This window comes from Tarenaya hassleriana, unplaced genomic scaffold (assembly GCF_000463585.1).
Source record: "Tarenaya hassleriana unplaced genomic scaffold, ASM46358v1 Cleome1, whole genome shotgun sequence".
In the NCBI taxonomy this organism is placed as follows: domain Eukaryota; kingdom Viridiplantae; phylum Streptophyta; class Magnoliopsida; order Brassicales; family Cleomaceae; genus Tarenaya; species Tarenaya hassleriana.
Window position 1 is genome coordinate 1,217,152 of NW_010960187.1, and position 21,841 is coordinate 1,238,992.

Genomic DNA, 21,841 nt, shown 5'->3' on the forward strand with positions numbered 1-21,841 from the left:
ACTCTGGCTTTAAGGTTTTATCCAGAAAAGGGAAAGAGGTTTCATGGAAAACAACATCACGAGATGTGGAGATGACATTGCTTTCCAGATTTAAAACTCTGTAACCCTTTACACCTGGTGGATAGCCAAGGAAAACGGACGGAGAAGCCCGAGGGGAGAACTTATGGCGATGTTTGGACAAGGTAGAGACGTAGCAAAGGCATCCGAAAACACGAAGGTGATCATAGGTTGGTGGGGTTTTGGTAAGTATTTCATAAGGTGTTTTATGGTTGAGAAGACGAGAAGGGGTTCGGTTGATCAAATAAATGGCAGTCTTTACACACTCACCCCAGTATATAAGAGGTATATTGGATTGAAAAAGTAAGGCCCGAGCCACGTTTAAGATGTGACGGTGCTTACGTTCAACCACCGAATTCTGTTGCGGTGTGTAAGGACATGAAAAATGATGTTGGATGCCTTTGGACTGAAGAAGTTCGGTAAAGGAGAGTTCGGGTGCATTGTCCGAACGGATGGTTTTGATTGTTTTGTGAAACTGAGTTTGAACATAGGAGATAAAATCTGGCAATTTAGAAACAACGTCAGATTTAGAGTGTAAAAAGTAAACCCAGGTAAGACGAGAACAATCATCAACCAAAGTAAGAAAATATTTACAGCCATCATGAGTTTCTACATGGAATGGTCCCCATATATCAAGGTGAACCAGATCAAAAACATCAGTAGAACGATGACCACCAAAAGGAAAGGAAAGTCTATGTTGCTTTGCAAGTGGACAGACAGGGCAACGTAAGTATTTAGTGTCTGAAAACACAAAAGTGGGCTGAGAAGAAGCCGAAACAGCCTGTATTTTGTAAGTAGATGGGTGTCCCAAGCGATTATGCCAGAGAACATCCTTGGAGATTGATAAAGCTGTACAAAGAAGAGGCGGGATAGATGCAGCAGAGGAAGTGTCCTGTGCCGCCAAGGTGTAGAGGTTGTTGATCTGATTACCCTTCCCAATCGTCAAGCCCCGCGTAGGGTCCTGGATCAGGTAGGAGTCATGAGAAAAACAGACCGTAAGAGAGGTGTTTTTAGTAAGGGCACTGACACTAAGGAGATTAAAACGAAATGAAGGAATAAACAGAACAGATTCAAGAACTAGAAAAGCTGACAGAAAAACAGAGCCAGAGTGAGTAACTGAGATGGAATCACCGTTAGGCAATGTAACAGTGAGAGGAGTAATGTAGTGAAGATTCTGAAACAATCGAGAATCACAGCAAATATGACTAGTGGCTCCAGTGTCTAAAATCCAAATATTTGGTGATAGGTCTGAAAAAGGAACAGAGGTATGAGAAGGAGAACGGGTTGAAAGCGTTATACCTGAGGAAGAAGAAGGATTAGTGGTGGTGGAGGGGACTGTCAGAGCTGAATCCGATGGAGAGGCACCAAGTTGCTTGAGCTGCGACTGAAACTGATCGAACAGAACCTGGGCTTGTGCCAAAGGGTCAGAGACAGGGGTGAGAGATGATGCAGAGGTTGCTGGTGGTTTGGTTACCAGGTTAACAGAGGGGGTGTATTTTGGGGTAGGTAGCAAGGGTGGTTTAGTGTTTGGGCTCGGAAAGAAAGATGAAGGGGAGGAGCGAGAAGATTGTGGGTAACCGTGAAGCTTGTAGCAACGGTTAATGGTATGACCCAGTAGACCACAGTGAGTGCACTGAGGTCGGGGTTTGGTGATGGTGGATCTGGGAAAAGAAGGTTTAGGTTTGAAAGAAAATGAGGTAGCCTGAAAAGCAACAGGTTCTGAGGGATGCGGGATAGAGTGATGATGGTGTTCTTCCTGAGAGAGAAGGTTGTATACCTTGGTAAGGCTGGGCAGTGGGTCGAGCATGAGAATATGTCGGCGAGCCTGAGTGTAGGAATCGTTCAGCTTCATGAGGAACTTAACAACGTTACGGCGCTCAATGATCTCTATGAGTTTGGCGTTCGCCTGGCATGAGCAACCTCCGCAAGAACACAGGGGATATGGCTCATAGTTCTTGAGCTCTTCCCACAGACCATGAAGTTTAGTGAAGAAGGAGTTCAGATCTAGAGGACCTTGGCGCAGAGAATCGATCCGTTGCTCGACATTAAATATCTTAGAAACGTTGCTCTGTTTGAATCTTGTTTCCAAGGTTTCCCAAATGATTTGGGTATCATCGAGAAACAAGATCAAGCTCGCGATGTCAGGAGAAACGGAGTTGGTGAGCCAGGTAGCAACAAGAGCGTTGCATCGTGACCAAGCCCCAGAATCAGCATGGTCTGCGGCAGGGTTAGGGACATGACCATAGAGAAACCCAAGTTTGTTCTTCGTTGTCAGAGCTTTAATGACAGCTCGAGACCAGAGATTGAAATTTTGCTCACCCAAAAGTTTCTCAGAAACAAGGGTTAGGCTCGAAGAATCAGCAGGGTGAAGAAAAAGGGGATTAGAATAAGGGTCATGGCTAGGGGGAGGGCAGCTGAGGCCGTCTGTTTTCCCGGTAATGCCTTTACGTCTCGACATTATTCCAAGAATCATGACCTCAACTTGTCAGCCATCAAGATTCAGAGCGCCTTCAGGGCATATTTGGTAAGACACTTGGTATTTCAATAGATTTTCATTTAAATCTCTGATACCATTTTGATATGTAAAAGCAGGGCGAGAGAGCTTTTCAAAAATGGTTTTCTGTATATTAAAACTCATACTACAATACCCCTATTTATACACAGAAAGAATATTCTAACTTGCAAAAAATGGTTATGGTCCCAAACCTACTATGAGCTATAAAGGCTATAAGAAACAAGAAACCATGTACACGTTCCGTAGCGCCAGAGGAGCAGAGTAGTGTCTGCTAAACCGATGCCAAACCGATGCTTCGAGAAATCAATTTTTAACCGGATAAAAATCCGAAAATAATTTGAAAATCTATAAATATTTTAACATTATGAAAATTTACCTTGAAAAATATAGATTGTAAATACCCCAAAAAAAAGAGACACATTTTCACATACAAGCTAATTTCCACAATATACTTAGGGTGGGCGTTTCGGTTCGTTTCCGTCTCGAACTAAAAATTTCGATATTTTTTTCAAATTGTACCGTTCAAATTTTCATAATTTTATAGAACCAAATTTTCAAAAATCGAACCGAACCGGACCGAACTTTATAAAATTACCAAAAACCGAAATTTTCTTAAAAAAAACCTAAAATGTTTTAATAAAACCCGAAATCAAACCGAATGGAATAATATACCGTACTAAATTGGTATAAATTTTAGAATATCAAATAAAACCGTTGTAGAACCGAACTTCTAAAATACCGAACCGAATCCCGAAACAACGCCCACCCTACAATACCACTCTGAATGGCACATAAATAAAAGCTCATTCTCTGGCTATTGCGAACTAAAAGAAACCTTCTCTACAATGGCGTCGATAGGGTTTCTTGAAGTGGCCGTAGCTTTCCTTATCTTCCTCGTCTTCCATTTCTTGCACAATAAGAAACCTAATGAATGCTTCCCCAGGAACTGGCCGTTTCTAGGGATGCTTCCTGGCGTTCTGGTGATGTTCCATCGCATTTACGACTGGACAGTCGAGATTCTCGAGAATTCCGACATGACTTTCCCTTTCAAGGGCCCGTGGTTGGGGGGAATCGACATGCTCATCACCGTCGATCCTGCAAATATCCACCACATCATGAGTTCAAACTTCGGCAATTACCCGAAAGGGACCGAGTTCAAGGATGTCTTCGATGTTCTTGGCGATGGAATAATAAACGTCGACGGCGAGCTATGGGAGAGTCTGAGGAAATCGACTCGGACGATCTTCAGCCATGATGGGTTTAAAAGGTTCTCGTTCATTACCAACGTGAACAAGGTGAAGAACGGGCTTTTACCGTTTCTCGGTCACGTCGCAAAGGAGAAGACGGTCGTGGACTTGCAAGACGTGCTCGAGAGATACGTATTCGACACCACATGCATTACGATAACCGGCCACGACCCTTTGAGTCTCTCCGTCGAAATGCCGGACGTTGAGTTTTATACAGCTCTCAACGATGCTGTAGAGGCCATTGTGCAAAGGCACGTTAAGCCAAAAATCTTGTGGAAGCTCGAAAACTGGATCGGATTCGGGGTGGAGAAGAGGATGAGAAGAGCTCACCGCACTTTCGATCGTATTTGCCAAGAATACGTAGCCGCTAAGAGAGAAGAGATACGGTTAGGGCTTCTTCATCGTTCCGGTGGAGAAGCTATGGATTTGTTGACGTCTTACATGAACTTGGACGTGGCCAAACACGATCTCTTCGACCCATCCGACGATAAATTCCAAAGAGACACCCTCTTGACGTTTATGATCGCCGGGATGGGTGTCGGCTCGACACTGACCCGGTTCTTCTGGCTCCTCTCGAAAAACCCCGAGGCTCTCACCAAGATCCGCCATGAAATCAAAACAAGATTGCCAAGAATCGCGAATCTTGATGATGAGGACGAGACGTCGTTCGCTCCCAATGACCTAAAGAAGTTGGTGTACCTGCACGGCGCATTGTGCGAAACACTGAGGCTATACCCTCCAATCCCGTTCGAACGAAAATCTCCGACAAGACCGGACGTGCTCGCGAGCGGACACAAAGTCGGGGCGAACTCAACGATACTCGTGATCATTTACGCGATGGGGAGGATGAAAGCGATATGGGGGGAAGACGCGTCGGATTTCAGACCGGAGAGATGGATTTCGGAGAGTGGAGGGTCGAGACATGAACCTTCATTCAAGTTCTTGTCCTTTAACGCCGGCCCCAGAACTTGCCTGGGGAAGGAAATGGCGTTCACACAGCTGAAAACGGTGATCGTATACGTATTACAAAACTACGACATTCATGTCACGGACGGACAAGATGTGGAATCACTTGTGTCGGTCATCCTTCGCATAAAAAATGGTCTTAGAGTTACAGTCTCTAAGAGATCGACCTCTGCCTGATTAATAGACGCACGTGATGAAATCTTTGGTCTAATTTATGCTTAATGTACAAGACATCTCTTGTTTCTAGATTCCTAAGGTTTTTCTATTTCCCTAAAGCTCTCGTCGGAGAGACACGTGTCCTTTTATAATCCTGTTTTGCAATTGATCTTAGTAACAAATTTTTAATATTTTGGTATAAATTGTTTTATGTGCCTAGTTAAAATAAACGAGTGTTCCCAATGAAAATGTTTACTTCCACCCTTTCTATCTTTTGATAGTTTTATAATTAACATACTTCGTACTTGGTTATTTAAATTTCATTGTATTATCAATAACAATTAAAATGTTTGTTTTAAAAATTTTCACAGACGGTTAATATAAAAATTCATTCAAAGAAATATAAAAAAAGTCACATATGCCCTTATTTAATATTTTTACTATTCTATTGGGATTGAATATTTTAATTAAAGTTAAATCTGAAAATTATTTTCAAAAATTATCTAGAAAATTTAAAATGACATCTATTAAATAATAAAATGTATTGTCTATGACTTCAATTATTAAAATGTATTTTTTTGAAAAAATCTATAAAAATATCACAATTTATTTAAATATTCCACATAAATATTTCAATTTTCAAATTGACAAATAAATACTACAATATAGTCAATTTGTGCCGGGTCAATACCAATTTGGTATTTATCTGGGACAAATTGATTCCGTCACAGATTGATTTTGATTTGATACAAGATCAGATAGAGGTATTTATTTAATAATTTGGAAATTAGATTATTTATTTAGCAATTTGAAAAAATAGAGTATTTATTTGGTACATTACGGAACGTATAAGGCGGCCCATTAAGGAAAATGTGAACGCGGCCCATTAGTTAATAGAACGATGACTCCGCTCCAAATGAAAAACCTAGACCGAGTTATATAAACCTAGACCCCGCCTTCAACCTGGTTCTAGGGTTTCTATCGCGCAAAGAAAGGAGGCACCTGATCGAGAACTCGAAAGAACCGCCATGGGTAAGCTTACTTCTGAATTTTCGGAGTGAAAACATTGGAATAGAACCTTTGTTTTTGCTATTTTTCTCTACGCTTGACCTCAAAGATAGGTTTTCTCAGTTTTTTTTTTTAAATTTTGAGTTTTATTGAAATGGGAATTGGAACAGCTAGAATCAAGGTTCACGAGCTGAGGGAGAAATCGAAAGCTGATCTCTCGAGTCAGCTGAAGGATCTGAAGGCGGAGCTTGCCCTCCTCCGCGTGGCTAAGGTCACTGGCGGTGCTCCCAACAAGCTCTCCAAGATGTATGTGCTCCGATCTCTCATAATGATTATATATATATATATATATATCTATCTATCTTTGGTTTCCATTGACGTAGCCATAGGTAATTGGAGAAGTTTAATGCTAGGCTTAACGTGGTTGTTGATTTGGTGTGTTCTCTTTTGCGAATGACGAGATTGCGTCTTGCCATTTGTGGATTAGGTTCATTGTCGGAATTGTGCTTCTGTTGTAAGGTTTTAATGATGTGTCTATGTCGCTGCTCGTGCTTCGTGAAAGCTTTACTTCTGATTTTCGATGCATGGTTTTTGTTCTTGTTTTTCTTCTTCAGTAGATGTATATGGAACTCGTGCTTTTTATCTTGTTGTTTTTTCTTGTTTGGTTATAGTTTGGAAATATATCTGCATTCAAGTGTCTTCAGTCTTGTTGTCCAAAGTGTTCTACTTGAATTTGGAAACTCCAAAAACTGCCTCGGTGATGGAAGAAGGCTAAGGGTTTTGAATCTTTTGATGTTACGGGTTAAACTTCTGGTGTAAATGGTCATCTTCTATATATATATATATATATATATATATATATATATATATATATATATATGGCCATAGAGATTTGTTTTCTGAATGGGCACTCTCTCTCACTCTGTCTCCTTCAACCTGTTATAGCAAGGTGGTGAGGAAATCCATAGCGCAGGTCTTGACAGTGATCTCGCAGAAGCAAAAGTCTGCTCTGAGAGAAGCGTACAAAAACAAAAGGTTTTTGCCACTCGATCTCCGACCCAAGAAGACAAGAGCTATCAGGAGGAGGCTCACCAAGCACCAGGTACTTGCCTTTTCCTCCTACCGTGTCTGTTTTAACCGAGCGAGCTCGTCTCCTTGTTTGTTTTTTACTCCGAAAACTTGTACAAGAAATTCCGAAAGCTTTCATGCTTCTTTTGAACTCAAAGCCAAGTAACGCATGTGGGGGATGCCCATGGCTATGGAATCTTGTTCTCACTTCCTTTTCTTGTATTTTGATGTTGTCGTGTTTGCCCTCTTCTTTGAAAATGCGAATTCACGATATGTATGCCTCGGCCTTACTTGCATCTGAACTTCGTCATGGGACAGGCATCATTGAAGACAGAACGAGAGAAGAAGAAAGAAATGTACTTTCCCTTGAGAAAGTATGCCATCAAGGTGTAAGGCTTTCTTTTCTTTCCCTTTTGTTTTCCCGGAAATTTGCCAACTAAAATCAAGCTCTCGTTTTTTTGGGGGAAGAAGAAAGAGCTTCAAACTCAAGAAACTTCTATCATATATATTTGAATCAGAGATTTGATTAAAGGGTGTTTTCTTCAAATTCTTTTTTATAATTCTTCAAGTTGGTATCGGCGTTTCCCTTTCGATTGGTTAATTTTAGGGTTAATCATAGGTATTTTTGTAATTTCCATAAATTCCAGACATATAGATCGTTGAACCTTAACAACCTGTTATTCATACAACATAACATCACAATGCTAAGGCAGTACAAAGCCTACCCATTAGGTTGGGTCAGGATTAGGCAGATTTCCCTTGGTTTGCTTTCATCTCTTTTTTTTTGGATTCCTTTTTGTTTGGTTATTAATTTTTTGTGAGATGATTTTAGCATTAAGGTGAGAACGGTTTATTCGGGTCTATGGTGATTAATGATTATGCTAAAATAGAATAAAATGTTAATCTGTTTGGTTTTAGTCTCGTTCAGTTCCATTTTATTATTTGAATACCAAATAAAAACAAAAATTTGATATTTATACATAAATTCTTCTTACATAATTATGAATTATTCAGATCTTTCTGTATTTATCAGGTTCGATTCAAGTGTTTTATTGGTTCGGAAACGATTTTTTGGTCCTACGAAAATTATACCGAATTTGTACTATATGTTATCCGATAAAATTTGAATCTTAATTGTAATTTTTAAAGACATAAAGGTAGATATTTTTCAACCAATATAAAAATATCGAAATAAAAAATAATAATTTATAAGAAAAAAAACTGAATTGAAACGAATCTAAATTAAATTAATATGATTTTTTAAAAACGAAAAAATCGTTTTCTCACGTCAAACTCGGACTCTAATTATAGATTTACATAACGAATATCGAACCACCAGTCGCGCATTTTGTTTAACTACCACTCTCTCTCACCCAGAAGGTAAGAGCGCGTAGCCCCACGCGCTTCTCATAACTTCGAAATCGGTACCTACCACGGCCTCACTGCAAAACGCCGTCGTTTCATCCACAAGAAAGCGCTATAATTACAAAGCCAACTTCCAAGAAAGCCTGGCCAGAACACAAACCAACGCAGCGATGTCGTCTCCGTCACCGTCCGTTGCGGAAATTCAGGTCGATGCCGTTACCTTTCCGCCGGCCGTTAAGCCTCCGGCTTCCTCCAAGACCCTCTTCCTCGGCGGGGCAGGTTAGCTAGCGTGCTGCTTCACGGTTTCGTCTTCTCTCTTTCGCGTCATTTTTATCTGACGTGTGGTGTTGTGCTAACCTGCGCAGGGGTGCGAGGGCTTGATATAGAAGGCAAGTTCGTGAAGTTCACTGCCATTGGAGTGTACCTCGAAGATAACGCTCTGCCGTTACTCTCCGTTAAGTGGAGCGGGAGAACCGCCGAGGAGTTGACGGATTCCGTCGCTTTCTTCCGCGAGCTCGTCACAGGTATGTATCTCTGTCTACCGATTTTTTTTTAATTTTTTTTATTGTTTGTGTGAAGAATTGTTTGATGATTAAGAAGCGTGAATCCAAACGGTTCAGGTCCGTTTGAGAAATTTGTAAGGGTGACTATGATTCTGCCATTAACGGGCGTGCAATACTCGGAGAAAGTGACGGAGAACTGTGTCAGAATCTGGAAATCCTTGGGCATTTACACTGAATCCGAGGCTAAGGCCGTGGAGAAGTTCTTGAAGATCTTCAAGGACGAAACTTTCCCTCCGGGCTCCTCTATCCTCTTCGCCCTCTCCCCTGGAAGCTCGTTCACTGTAAGCCTTTGCCTTTACAATGCCTCTCTGTTTCTTGTATGTGAAATTTCGGAGCAGTTTGATCTCAGAAAGTCTTGTCCTGGTTTGAAGACAGTTGACTTATGTCGTGTCCGTATATGAGATGAAAGTCCTGTGTTGATAGTCAATGTGAACGTAATTGAGAGTAAAGCAATTGAAACATGTTGACCGTACACCATGGAATTCAGGATCCGAGTCTAGTGAGTAGTGTCTTGATGAATCTGAACTCATCAGGGGATACCAATTTTGGTGTTTTAAGACAGACCCAGATCTTGGATTGGTAAAAGTTTGCCTCTTGGTTTGGTTGTTGAAGGAACCGGGTTTTTTGGTTATAGTCGAACTATTTCCATTGAAATTAAAAGAAGAGATGTAACAATAGACGTGATTATATCTCATTGCACTCGAATTTGACCCGTGATTGTTCTTGAAACTCCCGCAGATAGCGTTCTCGAGAGACGGTAGCATCCCGGAAACCGGAGAAGCTGTGATCGAGAATAAGCTCCTGGGGGAGGCGGTTCTCGAGTCGATCGTCGGGAAGAACGGTGTCTCGCCCGACACGAGACGAAGCCTCGCCAAAAGGTTGTCGCAGCTGCTGAAGAGCGAAAACATCATCGGGGCCGGACAAGAAGAAGTTCAGCAAGCCTCTGTCGGAGATGAATCGGCCGTAGAGAACTGAGGACAAATCGTTCTGAAACCCCATGTTGTAAGAACCAATAAAAAGCAATGTATTTTCTTAAATCCATGAAGTGAATCAACCATTACCCTTTTAATCGGAGCATATCTGCTAATCAATATAAGACGTAACGATGATTATAATATTTTTTTTGCACATTTATATATATGGGCTAACCAGTTTTGAATCATTTTTTTTCTAAGATTTTGTTCCTTTTGGAGTTATTTCACATAATAAAAAGTCAAAATGCTCAAAATATCAAATTAAAATCCATCTCACTTATTTTAGATACTAAACATTTTTGTTTCGATTTGAATAAATTTCAACATAAGTGAAATAAAATGCCAGATGAATTTGTTCGGATATAATTTGAACACACTTTATTCGATTTTTACCGAGGTTAATACACTGAATTATATGTTTATAAACAATATATATGGTAAATTCGCATAATAAATATGAATCTTCACTACCACACCATGAAAACATCATTTATATATTTTTCCACATAAAATAATATATATTATTTTTATTTTAAACTTTGACTTAATTTTTTTCTCTCACTAAAGTTGAGTTCTGTGAGAGTTTCGATTGGAAACGAAAAATACGATATTTTTTTCGATTCGAACTATTTAAAATTTTCGAAATTTTTTTCGAAAGATATTAGTCGTAGAAAAACCAATTTTTTAGAAATTGAATTGTACCGAATAAAATTTCAAAAAATCCGAAAAATTGATTTTTTTTAAAAAATATATGTTTTAATAAAAAATCAGAACCGACATAAACCAAAAATCGAAATCAAACCGAATATAATATAATAACCAATTAATATTTATTTTTATAAAATTAAAAAAATCAAAACCAAATTATTCTCAATCAAATTTAAACGTCCATCCCTTCTCTACGTCAGTTCATCCACAGAAGAGAAACGAAAAAAAAAGAAAGATAATACGTTAATTAGGGACAAAATGGAAGACAAATGGGTCCCACATGAAACAGTCCGCTCCTTCCCATTAGCTTTATCCGCGCAAGGAAAAGATTTAAAAGCTTGACTGAATTACCAAAATTACCCCTAAACTCCCACTCTATTTACGTCTTATACAGCCAAAAGGAAAAAACAGCCGTTTTTCTCTTCGCCTCTGTCCGCCGTCAATCGAATGTCTGCCGCTCTCTGATTCTCACGAAGAACTCTCCGTTAGATCAAGTCACCGTTATCAGACGCCGTTAGTATCTGCTTGCGGGTCAATTTTTCCGTTTCGGTTTTCTTCCTCATTTGAATTTTGAGCTTCTCCATATCGATATACGGAATCTCTGTTTATGGAATGTTCATAACTACCGGATCCTTTCTTTCTTTCTGAAGCTTTTTATTTTCCGAATTTCGAAAACCGAATACTTTGATTTTGTTTTTTGGATTTTTTTTTCTGAGCAAGAAAGTAGTGGGTAGTAGCATTTTTTACCGTCCGATTTTTCGACTGTTCGAGTGTACTGCAGTGTGGATATTCGAAATCTTACTGGGGTTTGTTTGGTAGGCGAGAAAATCGAAGAAACAGAGAGGAAGCGCAAAGAAGACTGAAGTTCCTGGCAGAGGAAGCTTTTTCAGTTTCTGAATGTTCGTAAGTTTCGCCGCACTTTTCTTTTTCATTTTCTCCTCAACGATTCTATTGATTTGATCCGTACCTCGATCCTTCAGAATCAGAAAGCGGTTTTGTGATGATTCGTTAATCTCCGTTCTAGTTCTAGGGTTTTGGCTAATCGGAGAAGATAAGGGTAATTCGGTATTTTATCCCGGTCCTCGGTTGGTGTTTAATCCGATTGGGTGAGAAGCTCTGACAATCGATTTTAATTTTGATGGTCATCTTGATCTTGCTTCACTAATTGACCAGTTTTTCTTCATCAAGCTTGAAGCTTATGAATTTGATAATTGGCTTCTTCGGTTCGAAGATCCGTATTGAGTACCGCTGCCTTTGTTTAATGGGTTATATCCATGAGCTGATTATATGTACCATTTGCTTCCCTACACTCTTTGCTCTCTGTTTTTCTTCACTTGGTTATGGATAAAATTCTTGGGATTCATATGCGGAATCCAGTTAAAGTTGGTTGTTTTCGTGTTTCAATCCAATTGGGGTGATTAAGGTGCTTTGATTTGGGATTATGCATGAGCTTGCACTCCTCATTTGAAATGAGCCTTTTGTACTTTGGAGCTATTTTATAAACATAGATCTCTCTCCTCTAGTCCAAAGGGCGTGGTGTGTTCATTATCCTACTTTCACGTTTTCTCTATATAGGTTTTATTTGCCTCAGCAATTGAATTTCAGGTTCCTTGGTTTGCTAGGAGTAGGATTGATGTGGACCCATTTGAATTTTGAACTGTAGAAATACGAAATTCTACTTGGATTGATGCAAACTCTAACGTTATTATCTTCCCAAGTTCTTGGTTTCATGTTGTCCTACTCCTTGCTTTTCTGTTTGAGATTCTCTGCATCATAATGAGCGTCTCATCCCTCCATGTTTATTGGTGTGCATCAATCGAATTAGTGCCCCTCACCTGAGCTGTTTGTACCTTATACCTATTTTTAAAGCAAAGACAAACTTTTCGTGACCAATGTGTGGTTTTTCTCCCACTTCTTTTAATCTATTCTTTTGCTTAATATGTTTTGATTGCAGCTGCAGTGAGGTAGGACCCTTTCCAGCTAGCGGAGATACGCCTATGAAGAAGCTCTTCTTTTTAAAATTTTCGTCTGGTAATGGAACTGGTAGCAGCGCTGTTCCTCAACCAGCAACTGATAAACAAGATCAGCGGGAAAAAGCATCAGAAAATAGGATGAGAAATCAGGGTGGTGGTCAGGCCGAGCAGGACTTCAATGGTCCAAAGGGTTTTTTCCCAAAGTCCCAGAAGGAAGTATCTGGTGGTCCAGCTTTTAGACGAAGCCGTTCATTGTCCTCGGCTGCTTTTCTTGTTGATGGAGTTGGAGAAACCTCCTCAAATGATCAATGCAAATCACCTCGTAGTACTACCAACAGCCACCATCGGCAACGCAATCATTCATCTCGGTAAAGTTTTAGCCTTATTCGTAGTAGTAAGATGGTTTCTGACTGAATCTCGTTGTTCCGATATCTTTTAAAAATCAAATTTTGTATTATCATGTTTCTATATTGATGAGACAAGAACTAACACAAGGTAATTCATTCTATGTGCTAGGTGCCTTACTCCAGAACGACAATATAGAGAAAGACAATATGAACCAGAATACAATCACATATATGAGGGGAAGTTTCCGCATGATTCATCTGGAAGCCCTTCATCTTGTTCTAGTAATGTCTCGAGTAAAGTTGTGGACCGTTACATTGATGGGGAAGAGCATCTAGAGAGGAGCAAGAAAAAGAGCAATTCCTCGCGTAGTAATATCTCTGGAGACAGTAAGGGTAGGAGGCTTCCCCCACGGGTTCATTGCATGGTCCCTACATCACCACCAGACAGTGTAAAAGAAAAACGGAAGTCTCACTCATTTAGAGAAGCAAAAGGGATCGACCTTCACCTCTCTTCTAGTGAATTCACGGAAAATGGATTTGGGCATGACTCCCCTCGTGCACTTGCGAGAAGTGTGATCGAGAGACTCTCTCAAACTCACAAGTCCAAGGCATTAAATCGTGAACCGATCACTATTCAAGACATCTATGGTGGATCCCTAGGTAGAACCTTTGATTCAAACTCGGATGTCACAGTCATGAAAACTGTTCCTCTTGTGGAACATTTTGAGTCGGTGAACGAAGATCATGGAGATGATCTCTCAGGACACAAACAAAGTTATTCACATGCTAAGAACATATTTGGGGGCTCAAAATATATTGGGGCTGAAGAGGATACTGATATCGAGTTAAGAAGGAGATGTGAAGAGGCTGAGGAGAGAGTGAAGCTTCTTTCTGAAGAACTGGAGCAGCAGAGATCCATTTCAAACTGCGGTTTTGATGTTTCTTTTTTGGTAGAAGCTCTTAGAAATCTGGAAGAGGAGAGATTTGGCTTGGCATTTGAGGTTTTAAGTCTTTTGCAGTCACAGATGGTTGAAAGGGCTTCTGCAAGGGAGGAAATCAGACTTGTAAAGACAGAGCTGGACTTGCACATACAGAGACTAGAAAGGGAGAAGAATGAGTTGCAGGCAGGACTGGAGAAAGAGTTAGATAGAAGGTCAAGTGACTGGTCTTTCAAGCTCGAAAAGTATCACCTGGAAGAGAAGAGGCTCCGAGAGCGTGTTCGAGAGCTTGCTGAGCAAAATGTCTCACTCCAGAGAGAAGTATCAACTTTCCATGAAAAGGAAACGGAGAGCACAGATATGATGGCGTATTTGGACGGAAAAGTTAAGGAGTTGACTACAAAAGCAGAGGATTTGTATGAAGAAAACTCGTATCTTAAACAGAGCCTGTCAAAATTACAAGAGAGTTATGAAGGTGCCACACAAGATCTCGATTGTTTAAGAAGAAACTTCGAAGAGAAGGATAAAGAATGCAGGGACTTACACAAATCCGTTACAAGTTTCCTGAGAACATGCAAAGAGCAAGACAAGACAATCGAGGGACTAAGGGATAGTCTTTCGGAGCAAATTAAGAAGCAACCAATAGAGAAATTTGACCAGTTGGTCAAGAAATTGCAGATGGAGCAAATTAGATTGACAGGGGTAGAATTTTCACTGAGAAAGGAGTTAGAATCTATGAAGATCGAAGCTGATTCTCTCTGCCAGGAGAATATCTGTCTGCTGAATCGGTTAAAAGGAAACGGAGAAGGAACAGGAATGTCAATGTTCAAGCTAGACAGTGAGATGAAGATGCGTGTTTGCTACCTGCAAGATCAAGGGCTGTCGATGTTAAATGAGAGCAACCAAGTGGGTTTCAGGTTACTGAAGTTCATCAAAGGGAAATTAGCTCAATTTCCAGAAACCTATCAGGATGTGCACTCCATTACCAATGGCTTGGCCGAGCAGTTTATGGTTGAGTCTGAAATGAAAGTCCAAGGTGTAAAACGTGGAACCGAAAACCTGAAGAGGAGTTTGCAAGCGGTGTCCTCTTTGTTGCATGAGAAATCCATTGCAGTTTCTCCAAATCCCGAATCATCTTGCTCAGGTGCCGATAGGCCTAAGGAGCCTAACGACCAATCATTGGAGGTGAATTTCCAATTTCTTTTCTTTATTTGGTAAGTGTTTCTCCATGGTCTGCGTTGCTTTTCATGATCTTTGCTAAAGTTTCTTTTTCTTTTTTTGCTTAGGAAACCTTGCGAGCCGAACTTAGAGCAGAAACCCTAGTTACAAGTTTATTGAGGGAGAAACTGTATTCGAAGGAACAAGAACTTGACCAGCTTCAAGGAGAACTCGCGGCAGCAGTAAGGGGCAATGAGATTCTGCGGTCTGAAGTACAAAGCACTTTAGACAACCTCTCTGTAAATGCCCATGAGTTGAAAGACCTCAAGCTTCAGGTAAGTCACAAAAGAAGCCACCATATATATCATGGACTCCTTGAGAGTTTTCTCACAAGAAATTATGTTTGAGAAAGTGCCCATTCCGATTCTTTGACATGATCAGATTCTGAAGAAGAAAGAGAACGTAAGTCAGCTCGAGATCGAACTTCAGGAAGCCAACAAAGAGCTCGCGGCCATGAAAGTGATGTTACCGAAAGTTTCAAGCGAGAGAGACCAGGTATGGACAGAGCTGAAGCAATGCAGCGAGAGGAACATGCTTTTGAACTCGGAGAACGGAATGCTGAAGAGGAGGATCGAGGCTTTGGACGAGGACGTTCTGCTAAAGGAAGGTCAGATCACGATACTGAAAGACACGCTCGGAAACAAGCAATTCGATCTTCTCTCCAGTCCGGATTTCTCGAAGGATTTCTTGGTAGAATGACAGAGACAGGCCCGAAACGGGAGAGGTATATATACACATGCGTTTCTCTGTTCACAGTGTTGCCATCTTTTTGGATTTGGTTTCTTGGTTTGTGGGGATTCTGGATCATACTTCCTGGTCGTAAAGCATTAGCTGGTTTCACCGTTGCACGAGATGAAACTATTCTCCCTGTGGTGTGTTGCAGAAACAGTCTACACATTGTCATGTGTCGGATTCGACGCGTGACTGTCCACACACAAAAAAAAAAACAATTCAAGTCGTGTTTGATTGAAATGCGACGAGGGTAGGCCTCGTATACTCATTTATTTTTCTAGTTTACCTCATGGGATTATATATATATATATATATATCGAGAGACTCTCTCAAACTCACAAGTCCAAGGCATTAAATCGTGAACCGATCACTATTCAAGACATCTATGGTGGATCCCTAGGTAGAACCTTTGATTCAAACTCGGATGTCACAGTCATGAAAACTGTTCCTCTTGTGGAACATTTTGAGTCGGTGCACCACCCACACCTAACAGTCCCCTCCGGACCTGGCCACCAGACGCGCCTAACGCTCGGGCCGTAGTTGGGCTTAGGCATCTGCGGGTCAAACCCCAAACCCACGCGCACGAGCCTGCAACACACGCGTAGGAAATAAATCAACCTATTATAATAGGCTGACAGTCGAGCAGGTCAGAGGAAGGGAGACGGTAGGATTCGAAGACCCGACCTCATAGAATTACCTCATGTTCCCAACCGACTTACCTGTCCTCGAAGGGCCTCATGGAATTATATTCTTTGGATTTGGATTCTTTTCGGCTTTTTTTATTGTCACGCATTATTAATTATTTATTCTAATATATTTAGCTATTGTTAAACTAACAATTTATTTTTGTTCCGAATTAAAAATAAAGAAATTAATAAAAATATAGATAATTATGTATTTTACAAGTTATTTTAAAAAAAATTCTAAAAGTTTTTTGGTTGTATCCCATTACCACTTTTTGCCATATTTGTGCCATAGCTGTAGCCACTTATTTATTTCTCTTGTTGCGCTCGAATTCTATTGGCCCATCTTATCTTACTATTTTTTTTGGGTTGATTCCGATTCTTTTTTGTTCTTTTTGTCACAGACAATCACATACATATATACATACATACATACATACATACATACATACATACATACATATTATTTTTAATCTAATTAATAATTCATTAATCATTTTTATTAGTTATTTTAAATCAAATTATAAAATAAAAATATTAATTTTTTTTCAAAATATATTAATTAATAGATAAAATTTCAAATTATATAAAAAATTAAACAAAAATTAGACGGCTCTGGTTTTATTACAACATATTTTTTTCAAAAATAAATAAATTATTAATTTTAATTTAAAGAGTAATACAAATCAAAATCAAGTTTATTGTTATCAAATTTTGGATTAAAAAAATATTTTTATACTAATTTTTTTATTTTTAAAATAAATATATAGTGATTCAAAATTATGATCTAAAAATTATAATTGCTATAATATAAAATATTATTACAATTTAGAAAAATTCAATCTTTTAATTTTTAAATTTAGAATTGTTTTCTTATTTTATTTAAAATTTTATTAAGTTTTAAAAATATTTTTTTTTAAAAGAACGAAAGTAGGGTCCTATAGAATTGGGGACCTGTGCAATTGTTCCATTTGCAACCCCTCATAGACGGCCGTGCATACATACATACATACATATATACATACATACCTACATATATACATACATACATACATATATACATATATACACACACATTCTAGAGAGAGGATTATCGACAATCCAAAGCCAGTATCTTATAATATAATCACATCTATATTTAATTTTTTTTTGTCAAACATCTATATTTAATTTTGATAATTTGATATGTGATAGGATACATTTAAAAATAGTTTGATGAAATTGTGACTACCCTTTAGGCCTTTACTATACGAACCGCTAAATTAGAAGCCCTTAAATTATGTTTCCACCAAAAATAAAATAAAATGTTTTGAGATTCGTTTTTAAAAAAATTTATTTAGGTACTTTTTTCCATTGAATATAAAGTCAAAATCAAAAGTCAAAAGAGAATATATAATTTTATTAAGATTTTTTTTTTAAAAAAGAAAGCGAAAACAAAAGAACTCGTGAACAAGGGAAGGCCGAGACAATCTCTCTCTAACAAAATCCCAATTTCTCTCACCGATCCGTCTCTTCAGCTGATATCAACCCTTTTCTCGTTTCTTTTTTTTTTTTGTTATCGATCCAGTGTTTTTGTTGTCTGTTCGTGTTAATGATCTTCAGTTTTTTCATTGGTTTTTTGTTACTAAGAACAATTTTTCTCATGAATCAAATACAAATGATGGGTTATTTCACACCAAGCCTGTGATAAGAATCCGATAGATTCATCTATTCCACAAGGTATCGAGCAATCTCAAATCTCTTTCCTCTTTATCTCGTCTTTACCATTTTTTTTGGTTGAACCCATTTGAGTTTCTTCATGATCTCGGTATCGGATGTATGAAATTCCGTGTCAAAATCCGCAATTTTGATTTTTCCGCTGTACCCATTTCGTCGCGCGACAAACTCGTTGTTTGCCCTTGAAATTTGAAAATTTCGAATTTCCAATGTGGATGGTACTTGGAATTTATACCTTTCTTCGATTTCGCCGTGAAGTATTACGATGGATTTGGGGATAGTATAGTTGTGGGAGATGTTTCATCTGAGATACATATAATCATGGCATAATGATTGAAGCATTCGTTTGATTCTGTCGAATGCAGATTAATGTTGTCTACATTTGTCAATGCGTGTTTGATTTCTGAATCTTCAGTCGCTGGTGTTGCAATCGACAAGAAGCAAAAGCATAAGCTTGAGTGCCATATAATCATCATTAGTACTGATTTGATGACTGATTCGATAGCCGGTTCATTCGGGTGAGCGCAATTATAACATGTAAGATTGAGTTATGGTATCTGCAAGATTGAGGAAAATCGTTTCGCCTTGTTGGAGGCCCTCTGCCATTGGAGAAAGCTCTAATGCCAGTGGTGATGTTAATGGCCGGGTCGAAGGGCTCTTGTGGTACAAAGATTCAGGGCACCATGTCAATGGAGAGTTTTCCATGGCGGTGATCCAAGCAAATGCAGTTCTTGAGGATCATAGCCAGCTTGAATCGGGTCCGATTAGTTTTCCTGATTCTGGGCCTCAAGCTACATTTGTTGGAATATACGATGGTCATGGAGGTTCTGAGGCTGCTCGGTTCGTCAACGAGAGATTGTTTCATCATATCAGGAGTAAGTAGCTTTTACCATCCTTGAAACGTTGTGAATGTTGTCGTTTTAGTTATTTGGTTTGGTTGTTATCTTCAAGAATCCGTCTATGAAACTCTTCGATGTTCCTAAATACTAAGTTTATGCCTTTATTTGTGGAAATTTGGGTGGCCATGCTGCAGGGTTTACCTCTGAACTTCGAGGGATGTCTGCTAATGTAATCACCAAAGCATTTTTAACGACGGAGGAGGAATTTCTCTGTCTAGTACAAGAGCAGTGGAAGAACAAACCACAGATTGCTTCTGTCGGGGCGTGTTGCTTGGTAGGCATTGTATGTAATGGAATGATATACATTGCCAACGCTGGAGATTCTCGAGTCGTGTTAGGGAGACTCGAGACGGAATTTAAAGAGGTGAAGGCTGTTCAGCTCTCATCGGAGCATAATGCAAGCATTGAATCTGTGAGAGAGGAATTGCGTTTGTTGCACCCCGATGATCCTCATATCGTGGTCTTGAAACACAGAGTTTGGCGTGTCAAAGGAATTATACAGGTATATATATACATTTTCGGGATTGTGAATATGCAAGTGTGGCACTAGGCTGTGATGTGTAATCCCGAATCTTTTCTCTAATCAGGTGGGTGGAGACCTCGATCTCTGACCAACATATAGGTATCTATCTTGGCACAAAACTGAAAATCACCATGACTTAGACCTTCGGATTTGTGCCAAGCTTGATTCCTACACGTCGGATAGAGAAAAGATTCGGGATTTCACATAAGGTTGTTGCCTAGATCCAGTCTTAAGTGATTTTTCATTGCTTTCTTATGAACAACTGTGGTAGTAGGCTTGAGAATTGATCAAAGATAAAGCATGCGATAACGGTTAAAAGATTCTCTTTCTGCAAATATCGTAATCACAGGCTGAATTTCTTAATTTTGTTTGACAGGTTTCGAGATCCATCGGTGATGCATATTTGAAGAAATCTGAATTCAATGGGGAGCCATTGTTGCCTAAGTTTAGGCTTTCAGAACCTTTCGAGAAGCCGATCCTCAGAGCTGAACCGACAATAACTATACGTAAGCTTCAACCAGGAGATCAGTTTCTGATATTTGCCTCGGATGGTCTATGGGAGCATCTGAGCAACCAAGAGGCAGTTGACATTGTCAACACTTGTCCACGTAACGTAAGCTTTCCTTACCCCGTCTTTCGAAAACCCTTTCTTCTATTACAACCTTTTCCGCATAAGATTGCTATTGAATCATCCTGACCGAACAACCATGGCACTTGAACTCCAAGATATTTTATAGTTTACACACGAATGTCAGGCCAGCTCGGGTTTTCCTCGTTTTCAGATATGCACTTGGGTAAACTTTGGGATTTGCATAATAAGCTAGCCCACCATGTTTAAGTCTATAGTTGAAGACCATAAGCCGATTATCCGTATTGTTGTAACGATCTGGTTTTTGCTGTGTCCAGGGTATTGCACGGAGGCTGGCGAAAGCTGCGTTAGAGGAAGCGGCCATGAAGAGAGAGATGAGATATACGGATCTGGAGAAGATCGAACGTGGGGTCAGGAGGCATTTTCACGACGATATCACCGTGATTGTAGTATTCCTTGACGCCAATTTCGAGAATCAGCCCTTCTCCGACCGCCACTCGGGTTTCGGAGGAGGCCCTCTGCTCTCTGTCAAGGGAGGTGGCGAACTCTCCGGCAATGGCTTCTTCTAGTTTATCAAGACACTCCAAGAACTTCCCTCTTACTTACATCAGTGTCTTAATTTTTTTTTTTCATTTTTGTAACATTTTCTGTTGTTTGTCCCTTTGCTTCAGTTTCTACATCTTGTGTGAGGCTGAGATATCTGTCCCTTTGTCTCTTCCAAGAAAATCGGAGCTTTTGGTCGGAAAATATCCCAAAGAGGATCCGATGTAAATCGCAAAGAGTTGTGCAGATCTTTTGGAAGATGTAAAACTACTTGATCCTCATCGGTTATGGCGGCTGAATAATCAAACTGTCATTGTTCTTCATTGTTTCAATCGAACACGGTTTTTCTAGATTCCCGTCGGACCAAAAGGCTCGATTCAGAGATTCTTCCATTGAGGGATTTCGGCTTTTCTCAAGAGATGTGATGAATGCAGACATAACCTCTGAGAAGCCTAAGTTTGGATTCAGGTTCTGCTTTAAACCACCAATGCCCTGAAACGTTAAGATAAAATCTTACCATATACACACACATGTTAATATCTGCTTCATTACTTATTGCTGAGGTGATGAACGAAATCGAAGCTTATACCGAAAACCAGCAAGAACCATAGGAGGAGTTTGTGGAAATATGCAAGAAATGGTTCTTGATCATTAACCCCATGGAAGTTCCTTTCAGTTCCACAAAAAGCAGGGGAAATTACTAAATCTACATATACGCTTATCAGTTACCTCTCTCTCTTTCTCTCTATGCTGCAGACAAGCTAAACTGATAAGTGAAGGTGTGATACTAGATCAAGCCACCGTTATTTTCGGAGGAAACACATATAGAACCGGCATCAAACTCTTCTGTAATATAAGCATTCTTGGGCTTTTAACTAATCCAACCAAGATCTTGATAGTTGATGCTTGTATTGGTGGTGGAAAAAAGCACACAAGGAATGAGCACACCTTAGTATACTACAGGCATATGTTTTTTGTTTCCTCACAGAGTTTAATGGAAACAACATGAAAAAACCAAAGCTCTCTAACTATAACAGAAATTGCACCTGTTGC

The 21,841-nt window shown here is 39.5% G+C and overlaps 5 protein-coding genes across 9 annotated transcripts; all 5 read left to right on the forward strand.

Moving 5' to 3' along the window:
- Positions 1–3,417: 3,417 nt before the first annotated feature.
- Positions 3,418–4,962, forward strand: LOC104824357 (alkane hydroxylase MAH1-like). The gene has a single exon (XM_019201531.1). It carries the CDS (start codon positions 3,418–3,420, stop codon positions 4,960–4,962), a length of 1,545 nt encoding a protein of 514 aa, XP_019057076.1.
- Positions 4,963–5,886: 924 nt separating this feature from the next.
- Positions 5,887–7,608, forward strand: LOC104825087 (60S ribosomal protein L35-2-like). The gene is made up of 4 exons (XM_010557381.2): positions 5,887–5,973; positions 6,120–6,255; positions 6,895–7,051; positions 7,336–7,608. The coding sequence occupies exons 1-4, from the start codon at positions 5,970–5,972 to the stop codon at positions 7,408–7,410; spliced, it is 372 nt and encodes a 123-aa protein (XP_010555683.1). The 5' UTR covers positions 5,887–5,969; the 3' UTR covers positions 7,411–7,608.
- A 904-nt stretch (positions 7,609–8,512) lies between these two features.
- LOC104825165 (chalcone--flavonone isomerase-like) lies at positions 8,513–10,062 on the forward strand. Its single transcript, XM_010557483.1, has 4 exons — positions 8,513–8,661; positions 8,748–8,906; positions 9,003–9,226; positions 9,684–10,062. The coding sequence occupies exons 1-4, from the start codon at positions 8,553–8,555 to the stop codon at positions 9,918–9,920; spliced, it is 729 nt and encodes a 242-aa protein (XP_010555785.1). The 5' UTR covers positions 8,513–8,552; the 3' UTR covers positions 9,921–10,062.
- A 986-nt stretch (positions 10,063–11,048) lies between these two features.
- Positions 11,049–15,971, forward strand: LOC104825243 (paramyosin-like). 4 transcript variants are annotated; one of them, XM_010557722.1, is made up of 7 exons: positions 11,049–11,140; positions 11,447–11,530; positions 11,652–11,733; positions 12,582–12,968; positions 13,117–15,070; positions 15,172–15,378; positions 15,485–15,971. In XM_010557722.1, the coding sequence occupies exons 4-7, from the start codon at positions 12,625–12,627 to the stop codon at positions 15,800–15,802; spliced, it is 2,823 nt and encodes a 940-aa protein (XP_010556024.1). In that variant the 5' UTR covers positions 11,049–11,140; positions 11,447–11,530; positions 11,652–11,733; positions 12,582–12,624; the 3' UTR covers positions 15,803–15,971. The 4 variants fall into 4 exon arrangements, with proteins under 4 accessions (XP_010556024.1, XP_010555975.1, XP_010555863.1 ...); XM_010557673.1 differs by lacking the exon at positions 11,652–11,733 and having other exon boundaries at positions 11,447–11,526; XM_010557561.1 differs by lacking the exon at positions 11,652–11,733 and having other exon boundaries at positions 11,055–11,140.
- A 1,979-nt stretch (positions 15,972–17,950) lies between these two features.
- LOC104825440 (probable protein phosphatase 2C 48) lies at positions 17,951–21,120 on the forward strand. Of its 2 annotated transcripts, none has more exons than XM_010557795.2 (5): positions 17,951–18,237; positions 18,600–19,109; positions 19,268–19,635; positions 20,033–20,269; positions 20,563–21,120. In XM_010557795.2, exons 2-5 carry the CDS (start codon positions 18,785–18,787, stop codon positions 20,812–20,814), a joined length of 1,182 nt encoding a protein of 393 aa, XP_010556097.1. In that variant the 5' UTR covers positions 17,951–18,237; positions 18,600–18,784; the 3' UTR covers positions 20,815–21,120. The 2 variants fall into 2 exon arrangements, with proteins under 2 accessions (XP_010556097.1, XP_010556173.1); XM_010557871.2 differs by having other exon boundaries at positions 18,650–19,109.
- Positions 21,121–21,841: the final 721 nt, after the last annotated feature.